The sequence below is a fragment of the Corapipo altera genome, unplaced genomic scaffold (assembly GCF_003945725.1).
Source record: "Corapipo altera isolate COAL_440 unplaced genomic scaffold, ASM394572v1 98, whole genome shotgun sequence".
Lineage (NCBI taxonomy): Eukaryota > Metazoa > Chordata > Aves > Passeriformes > Pipridae > Corapipo > Corapipo altera.
In genome coordinates, this window is record NW_020884914.1 from 6,738,054 (window position 1) to 6,747,907 (window position 9,854).

Below are 9,854 nucleotides of genomic sequence, written 5' to 3' on the forward strand. Positions count from 1 at the left end.
GATAAAGATGGTCACAGCAGAGGTGTGCTTGGTTTAGAAGTACAGATAGATTCTGATTTCTAAAACTGTGTAAGACATTGGTAAGAAATGGAAGCTAATTACAGTGCCACAACAAAACACAGAAGGGAAATGGGGAAGAAAAAAAAAAACCCAACCCATATTCCTTGTTAAAGTAATTCTTACCACATGCTCCAGCTGCTTTCATAGCTACATTTCAGAGTAAGGAGAGACCATTAAATGTCAGTCCACAAAGCAAACTTCATCTTATCTGGACTGCATTTCAGTTTGTCCATCTGTAGTGCCCTGGCTGAAGCAGGAGCTGTGAAAGGCACTCAGAGCTGCAAAATCCAAACCACTGTACTGAGGAGGCACAGCAGCCTGTGCCCTCTCATGATAAACATAACCAAGGACAGAAGTCTGAGAAATACCATGAAAAATCACTCCTGGCATGGGGTATAATTGCTCTACACTGTGCTCTTGTGATCTCCTAGAAAATATAAACAAATAAATAAGAATATTTAAGAGCAGTACTGTCAGTCTCCACAACTAAGTTCATGTCATTTTGGGATTAATACCAAGTACAATTATAAACACAGCAAAAATACTGAATTTCATTTGTTGCTACAACATGGCCCTCACACTGCATCTGGCTGCAAAGGTGCATGGAGGAGGGAAATATCACAGGGATGTTTATCTACAACCTATTCAACGTATTTTCAGCAGAACAGCAAAATTCATCTTAGAGTAACAGGGAGACCACTTCTGATCCCCATCTTCTTGAAAGCACACTCCCACTGACATACATCAGCATCAACAGTTTTCAAAGAAATTAACTGAATTTGTATTTTTAGAAGCTAAACAGAAAGCCAAAGCCCAGGGACACACATCTGCTTCAATCCTATGGCTTCCAGCCACCAATGTCACTGTGGATCTCGCTGCTCCCCGTGAGCCTTCCTCTGCAGCCCCGTTGCCATCTGCCTGTGGACAGCCAGCTCACCAAAAATAAGTTTTTGTGTCACAGCAGAACAAGCACCTGCCAGGGGCGAGTGGCTGCCACTGCTGCTGCCACTGCTCTGCAGAGCTCTCCCCACGTCCTTACTCACTGACCTTTCCACAACCAGCCCGGCCTCCCCTGTGTTTGTTGCAACAAACACCTCCTTCCTCCATCACAGCGCCTGTCTGTGACTCCTGCGGGTTCTTTCGCTCGGTTTTCCACGCTTACTTCAAAAAAATGGGTGCTTTTAGACACAGAGACAGTATAGAAGGGTTTGTCACATATTCCACTCCCATTTTGGTCCATCTGCTCCCCACTTTGGGGAGCTCCCCACTGCAGACAATCATCTCTCTGTGAGACAAAGGCACAGAACCAAAGAGACAGAGCTTTGACAAAAGAGACAATTAAACCCTCAGCGTGTACAACCCTCCTGCACACGCCTCCAAGTGCTGCTAGAAAGCAGCCAAGGGTTTCACTTCAAAATGAACACTGCAGAAAAATGAAAATCGGACCCTTAGCCAAGGGGAACCAAAGGATCCCTCATTTTCTTCTCCAAATGGCAAATTTGCAGTTTCATCCCCAAATCCTTCAAGCTGCAGAAAGGAGAGCATCTGCCAGCTCACTGAGCCACCTGAGTAACTTTTTCCAGCCTAACTCCGAACTGCAACAACTTGCCATATCAAACTGCCAAATCTACAGTGCTCATTTCTTTCTGTGAATCCAGCTGTCATTTTTCCCAAATGCCTTCGCAGTCCCAACTCTCCCGATGCCAGAAAAACCTTTTCACAGATATACATAATTTTGCAAAACACATATGCTCTTTGTATGGCACATGAAGTCAATTAACAAGTTTACTTACTGAGTTAAAGGATGACACACAACAGTAAAACAAAAACCTCTTGCAGACAGCAAACACATGAACCTTCTCATCCCTACGAGGTGACTCTCACAAGGAGTGCTGAGTCTTAAAGCCCGTTTTGAGTACCCCAGATATTTCACACTTATCTCTGTGGCACTTTTTATTCTGTAATTACCACGGTGCCTGTGATCACCAGCACGGGGAGTTAAATGTAAAACACGTTCAATTTGCTGGTCAGCAAGCACAGAGCAGGGCAACTATTTTCTCTCCTAAAAGAAAAACAAGCACAAATTGAAAGCACCAAGAGCACGTACCTTTCAACTGGTCAGCTACCACGCTCTGACCAACGCGCTCAATCACCTTCCCATCCTCCATTTCGTAACGATCATCCAAATATTTGGCAGTAGCTTCTGAAATATGGACCTTCCCAGCCACCCCGAGCTGCTCCATCAGATTGGCCAAATTGACATCGTTGGACCACACGTCGAACTTGAACCTCCTCATCCCCAAAATGCCACACAGGACCGTCCCAGTGTGAACGCCGACTCTCATGTTCACCATTTCTTTCTTCTCCTGGCAGAACTGCTCGATGGCCCTGATCATGCCCAAGCCCATCTCGATGCAGCAGTACGCGTGATCCGGCCGGGGCTCGGGGCAGCCGGCCACGCAGTAGTAACAGTCCCCCAAAGTGCTGATCTTCTCACATTTAGTGTCCTCGCACAGACGGTCAAAGCGCCCGAAGAGGTCGTTCAGGAGTCCCACCAGCGCGTGGGCTGATTTGTTGGCGCTCATTTTCGTGAAGCCGACGATATCTGCGAACAAAATGCTCACCTGCTCTATCTGCTGCATTTTAAAAGGACGGAATATTATGGGGGTTTTCTGTATGGAGGGCTTCTTCTTCCTGTTTTTGGGGCTTGAGGTGGAATGACGTTTGATGGAGTTTTCACTTTCATCATCGCCCTGCTTCATTAAGTCATCGGCTATTATTCTTGGCATAACAGAATGAATCATCCTCTCTTTCAGGGCTTTTTCCACTTCCAAGTCTTTTCCATGCATGATGGATTGCCCCACTTTCAGGAATGTGCTTCTCGATCTGACTTCGGACATGATAAATAAATGAATGCCAATGGCATGGATGCAGATGTGCAGGAAGGCTTTACTCAGGAGTTCCCAGTAAACCGCGCCGGCTCCGAGAGGTGTGAAACAGTTCTCGTCGCGGAAGTGATAACCAAAGGTCTCGAATAGGACCGAGTAGGACAGTCCCAGAAACAAGCTTAAATACAGGGGTAAGTGCATCACCGTGTAAAGCAACAAGAGCACTTCGATACACATAGAAAAACTGCCCACTTGAGAAAGACAAGTGTCTGTGGGATCTGCCGGGGGAGTCCGATTGGACATGTCACCACTTCCTGAGACAGGCTTCAGAGCCTGGAACTGCGGAGCGAGGGTCAGAGCAAACACCAGGAGGGTGAGTATCAGAGAAGTCCAGACGTAATGGCGGGCGTAGGTCTTAGTGAAAGTGAACACAAAAAAAGCTACACATACCAGGAGGAAGCACAGAGCCGGCACCATGAAAACAATCTGTTTCTCCCTCATGTGTACGCCGAAGTAGATGCCCCAGAGCAGGCAGGCCACGCCGATGTAGAAGAGGGCATAGCGAAACCTGCGCTGGGTCTGCGGGAAGCATCTCTCCATGCAAGCCTCCTCCAGGTTGTTGGAGTCGAACTTGGGGTTCCACCACTTGGAAGAGGCCCTCTCGAAGAGCTGCGGCAGCTTCTTCGGCCGGCGGAGGCCGGAGCCACTGCCGCCGGCTCCGCCGGCTCGGCGGGTGCCCCCCGACTCCCCCGAGCTGCAGCTGGAGGAGATGCTGTACTTGCAGTGCTTGGAAGAGGAGCAGCCCTGGTGCTGCTTGGGGTTGATTTTCACCGTCACGCTGTTGCTGTCCCCGCTGGAGTCGCAGCTCACCTCGGTGCTGTGGTGATGCAGCAGCTGCTGGTGCGGTGGGGAAGCCATGTTGTCAATTCCTCCTCAAGAGCCCGCGACGGAGTTGGGTCTCAGGGGCTGCCGAAGCCACCGGGCTCCTCGCAGAGTCGCCTCTAGTCTCCCCCGGTCCTCGCCGCGGAGGGGCGGCCGGGCAGCGCCGCGGCGTTCGGCCGCTCGCCGGGCTCCGCACACAGCGCGCCGTGGCAGCCCCGCATAGTCCCCTCGCCTGGGCCGGGGCTGCCGCCGCCCGCCGCTGGCCCCGCTCCCCCGCAGCCCTCCCGAGGCGCGGGGCGGGCGGGCCGCTGGCTCAGCCCCGCGGGGGGGACGCCGGGCCCCCGCCGGGAGGGGACCGCTCCTCCATGTCGGTGCAGCTGCCCCGCCGCTTCCTCCCCTCACGGCCGCCGACAAGGGGCCGCCTCCCGCCCTCAACCGCCCGCCCAGCCGGGACGGCAGCGGCGACCGCTCCCCTGCGCTCCGCCCGCCCGCCCGCCTGTCTGAGGGGAGGAAGGGGAGCACTGGGACGCGCTCAGGCGGCCGCCACCATCTTCCCCGCGGCGCGGGGGGGGGGCGCGGGGGGGCTGCGGGAGCGCGCCCCCGCTCGCCAATAGGGCGCGGCGGTGCGGCGGGAGCGCGCGCCCCCCCCCTCCCAGACTTCCCGCCCCAGCGCGAGGGGCGCGGGCAGGAGCGGGGAACGGTCCCCTCAGGGAGGGACGGGCGGGCGCGATGGTGGTGGGACCGTCCGTGAGGGAGCGGCGGGACAGCGAGGGGTGGCAGGAGGCGCGCGGGCCCCTCAGCGGGGACAGCTCTCAGCGAGGGGCCGGGTGCGGGGTTCCCGGGCTGCCCCCGCCACCGCCCTCCCCTCCGGCTGACACTTGTCGTGCGCAGACAACACGCGCTGTACCAAACAATTCAGCCCGAGCCCTGCTGCAAACTCGCCGCGTTATTTTTCTCCTCCGCTTGTTTATGGCTGACGCTATCTCCCCGCACCGCTCCCTCGGTTTCATTATCTCTGCTCGCAGATGGCCCGTGGCTTTCCCTCCTTCGCGGGGTTTCTGCTCGTGGTACAGCTCCATCTCCCCCTCCCAGCTCTGTCCCTCACCCTGGCTCACAGGTGATGCTCCCAAATTGGTCCCACCTCGTCCCTCTCAGCCCCTCAGCTCCAGCCCCGGTTCTTCCTGCTGTGGCTTCTGCTTCCCTGAATCCCATTTACGGGTTTCCAGGTGAGCCTTTCCCAGAAAAGCACTTCACTTCAGCAGTCCTGCGTTCTGCAGTGCCTCTTCCCAAACAGTAAGTCCCTTCTCTTCTGAAGACCACACCATTCCATAAAATAAATCCAAAGGCACCCTGGCTTGTACCAGTGATATTGTGGCCAGCAGGACCAGGGCAGTGCTGTGCACTGCTGAGGCCCCTCCAATCCTTGGGACAGTTCTGGGCTCCTCACGCCTTGGGCTGGAGCGTGTCAGGAGAAGGGAATAGACTTGGGAAAGGGTCTGGAGCAGCAGGAGCAGCTGAGGGAGCTGGGGGGGCTCAGCCTGGAGAAAAGGAGGCTCAGGGGGGACCTTCTCACTCTCTGCAACTCCCTGACAGGAGGGGGGAACTGGGGGGGTTCGGGCTCTGCTCCCAGGGAACAAGGGATGGGATGAGAGGAAACGGCCTCAAGTTATACCAGGGGAGGTTTGGATTGGATATTGGGCAAATTTCTTTCCAGAAAGGGTTACTAAACATTGGAAGGGCTGCCCAGGGCAGTGGTGGAGTCACCATCCCTGGAAGTGTTCAGAAAACAAGTGGACGTGGCATTTCGTGGTATGGCTTAGTGGGCATGGTGGTGTTGGGTCGAAGACTGGACTCAGTGGTCTTGCAGGTCTTTTCCAACCATAATGATCTTTTTCAAAAATCATAATAGAAAATCTGTGGCCGCACAGTTACTGAAACTGAAACCTGCCTTTTTTTCCCTCTCCTTTGTAAAGATGCTTCTTCTCCCCTTAACCATGCCGTAACACATGTTTTTACTAACACTATTTTGAAAAAAAATTTATTTCCTGACGTGCTCAAATACCAAAATAATCTATAATAAAAATTTCCAATCAGTAGCAGTACTTGTTCTGTTTTTGCTATGACACAGTTGTCTCTTGGATTCCAGCTAATGGCTCAGCTGATCAATATTTTATAGTGACTGCTGCTTTCCATGCGGCTCTTACATAAACACTGTTGGGAGGAAAGAAATCCCTGAGCTGACAGAGCAGAAAGGCAGGATGGCCTCCTGGGTTTGCCTATTAATTGATAAATTTACTAAAAGTTCTGTCCAACTTTTTTATTGATTCATCTTAATGTACTTTAAGTTACATTTTGACTTCATAAAGGATGATGAATTTATTTAATCTGGAGGATTAAAGAAGTGCTACAACTTCCAAGGATTCAAAGACGTGGTGGAAAAAGTGACCTCACTGGCAAAGACTTTGAGGTAAAACTATGTGTGTTTTTTTCACTTTGTTATGTAAACCTGTAAGATTTTTGTTGTTGTAGAAATCGTGTGATTTGAACTTTTGAGATTTAAGAGGTACCAAAATTTCAGCATAGATTTTTACAGGCTTTTTAAATGATGGTTTTGTATTATTGTTATTGCTTTTGAGTTCAACTGCCAGTCTGGATCAGCTCCATTTCCCAAACATCCTCTGAAAAAGGCAGGAACTAGAAAGAACTAAAATATGGTGGAGGACAGAAAATAGTTTAAGCCATTATTATTTCTAAGCGAGGATGTTGTTGAGAAGAACATCAGGGTCCATTTCCCTCCAGCTGAAGATGTGTGTGTGTTCCCTCTGGTATCAACAAAGTCGTGACTTCACTCAGTTCCTTTGGTCCAGGGTGATTGAGAATACACAGGCAGTAAATAAGTAAAATATTACTTGCCTGGACTGTAGTGAAATTTGAGGCCTTTAAAATTACTGAAACTTGCTTGGCTGGGCTTTAATTTTCACCTGAGGTGAGGATGAGGATGTGGAATGGCTCCTTCATTCCAGATGAGGCTGTTGTGTATGTGCAGCCGTGGGTGAGCGCAGGGAGAAGGAGGTTCAGGTGTGTGTCCTGCCCAGAGGGAGCTCAGGTGCACGAGTGTGCTCACGCAGTCCAGGGAGAGATGCCACTCATACAGAATTCCCTGTGTGCACTTAGAAGAATCCAGCATCTGTTGGACATGGACCAACTTGTGTGCAGGAGGAGGAGGAGGAGGACAGGCAAGAGCAAAGCTCAGTGAGAAGCAAGAGAAGTGTATCTTGCTCCCCCTGTGCTCAATAAAGCGGGACTTTGTATGTTCTTAGAATAAACAGAATCACATCAAAGATACTGGCTACATCACAAGTTTTCACTGAGTGACCCACATGATCCCAAATTTTGTCTGGCTACTAGTCAGAGACAGCTTTTGATCTCTGCTAATGAAGTAGTTCCTCTTTCCCAGCTGGTTCGAAGGAGTGAAGTGGGATGGAAGGAGACATCTGACTTGTCAAACCCTGCTTTGGTGAGCTTCACATCGGGATTTTGAGGTTGTTCAGAATCCTTGCTCCCCCAAGGAAGCTCCCATTACTAACTCATAGACTCCTATCCTGGTCCTCCTCTTGATCTTTTGGATGGAACAGATGCCCAACACTTACTGGCCCAGCCATTCTCCAACTTCCCCTCTCATTACCAAGTGAGAGGGCATGTGGAACACTGTGGAAGCACACTGTGTTTCCGTTGTTGGGGACCAGTTGTCTTGTCTTCATTTTTCATTAGCTCTGTTCTGGCTGGGACAGACCTAATGCTGTCTCCTGAAAGACTGAATTTTTAACTTGACTTTGCTTTTATCATGATTTTTTTTTTCTCTGTTGAACTCAAGAATAAATACATATAAGCAGCAAGCAAGAAATGCCAGTGATGCTTGGATTTACATCAAGCATGAGTAAGGTTTGTTTTAGAGGGCAAGAAGTGGTTTGAAGTTGTATCCATTATTACCCCCCTGCCACCTTCTGGTTTGTTTTTATCCAGGAGGAGTTTAACCCCACACTATTGGATAATACAGGCAGTATTATATTCCTAATGTCTGTAGCTTTCTTCAAGGAAGATGCTTCCTTCGAATCACTTTCTTAGCAACCACATTGAGCACATCCTGGTAGTGCTGGGAGCCTCCACACAGTCTGGATTTTGAGTCTTGGGTTCCTTCTGGCCTGGGTTGTGCTGGTCTCCTGTGGAGAATTCTGGCCACCCTTCCAAAGTACTCTGTGACTGGTTTCCTTTCTCAAAGGCTGGGTTGGAAGAGATACTTTGCAGAGCAGTAGCTGGGCAAATACAAATCCTACTTGCAGAGTTCTCTTAGCTTCATGCCACTAATATACATATTTAGTCTACAGAACTGAGTTTACTCCTCCTCTCGGAGGCACAGCTTTGCCAGCTCCAATGATGAGCTCTTGTTTGACGTTCATAATATTGTACTTCGCCGCTTATCTGATGGAGCCACACGGAGTTATTTAGGGGGTTCTGAAATGTGACAACCCACATGATGCTTTTTTAGACTTCACAAACCGCCTTCACGAGGCAGAAGAATATGACATGGGAACGGCTGGCTGGAACAACGGCGTGTCTTAATGCCAGCGTGGTTGGTGGAGCTGGGGAGGAGGAATGCTATTAAGAAGTTTGCAGCTTTTATTGTGTGCTGTCAAAGGAAAACTTGCAGCCTGAAGGAACAGGCGTCATGGACTATTGGTCCTGTCTGGAAACAGAATAAATATTGGAGGCAAATATGTTAAAATCTGTTTTGGCCATCACACAGACTCAAGGGAGACAGCTCGGATGCCCCGTTCCCTCCTTTCTTACCTTAATAAATGGCAACATCTCACTTTCTTACAAACTTCTCTGTCTTCATCCTTGTGGACATGTGCAGCATTCATTGTTTTGAATCCTGGTAACCTCTAGGTGAAAGAACTCATTAGAAAAACCAAAACCCACCAGATTTTCTGACTTGTTTTCATAGATCACAGGCAAACATTAGAAAATATTGTGAAACATTGTTCCTGCTCCATGGTTTTTAAAATTATTCAAGTATCACAGTGCTTATCTCATTTTTCCATAGCAGAAGAGCACAAGGATTACCTTTGACATCTTTTCCATACGAAGCCACAGAAGCTGAGTAAGTGGGTGGTGCGTTCTTCTCACTTCCTCACAGTGGCCAGGTTGGTTTTGTGTTGTGTGCTTTCATCCTTCTGAAATTGCTGTTCAACTTATTCCTGTTGCTGAGGCAATTTTGTATACCAGATGCTCAGATAAAATAAGTGAGTAAGCAGTAGAAGACCTTTTTATGTGAATTGGGTCTTTTTATGTGACTCAAGAGGGAGGATAAATCCTGGTCCGTTAGAGTGGGAATCTCTGGCTCCTGTGGGACCGGATTTTACTTGCAGGCTTTATGGTTGTTTCATTGGAGAGGTCTTTATGCTGAAAGCAATGCAGAATATTCTGCTTGTTTGGCAAAATGTCTGCCACCAGGAGGTGGCTTCACTCAAATATACATTTCTGTAAGACGAAGACAAAATTTATTGCTCATTCTGTTCATAACCAGAAGTTCTCCTGGCTTGCCAAGCTGCTGAATCAGCTTGGGTACCTCACCCTTGAGTCAGCACAGCCCAAAATAGAAAGTTGCTCCGTTTCCGAAGAGAGGAAGTCCCACTGTTGCCTGCAAATACAGCCTCATCTAACGGGCTTTTACAGCTGTGAACACTCAGTGGAGGGACTTGTGTGACACTCTGCTTCTTTAAAAGAAGAAAGGGAAAAAAGAAGGCATTTTCTGACTCAAAACAGGAGTGTTCATGTTGCTGTGAGTGGGACTGTGTGGGTGTGGAAGTACCGAGGAGTAAAGAGCAGGAGAAGGGCTGTACAAGTGGCAGTTGTTGATGTCCCCTCAAGTCAGCATCAAGCTCCTGCTCCAGCTACTTGCAGCCTCTCAGGACATTCAAATTAGAGAGATAAGGGGCAGGCTACAACCAAGCCAAAGCCAAG

At 49.5% G+C, this 9,854-nt stretch overlaps 1 protein-coding gene and 1 long non-coding RNA gene across 4 annotated transcripts in view; one reads left to right on the top strand and one right to left on the bottom strand.

The window, feature by feature from the left end:
* The window catches only part of ADCY9 (adenylate cyclase 9), an 85,517-nt gene extending 81,471 nt beyond the window's left edge, over window positions 1–4,046 (bottom strand). For both annotated transcript variants that reach the window (XM_027654863.1, XM_027654862.1), the window contains exon 1: window positions 2,168–4,046. In XM_027654863.1, the coding sequence (XP_027510664.1) occupies window positions 2,168–3,866 (1,699 nt within the window). In that variant the 5' untranslated portion in view covers window positions 3,867–4,046. The remainder of the gene's footprint in view (window positions 1–2,167) is intronic.
* Window positions 4,047–4,681: 635 nt separating this feature from the next.
* On the top strand, window positions 4,682–8,879 carry LOC113952727. 2 transcript variants are annotated; one of them, XR_003529637.1, is made up of 4 exons: window positions 4,682–4,947; window positions 5,057–5,123; window positions 6,197–6,297; window positions 8,377–8,879. It is a non-coding gene; the product is annotated as an uncharacterized LOC113952727 (long non-coding RNA). The 2 variants fall into 2 exon arrangements; XR_003529636.1 differs by having other exon boundaries at window positions 4,682–5,123; window positions 8,377–8,877.
* The last annotated feature ends 975 nt before the right edge of the window (window positions 8,880–9,854 follow it).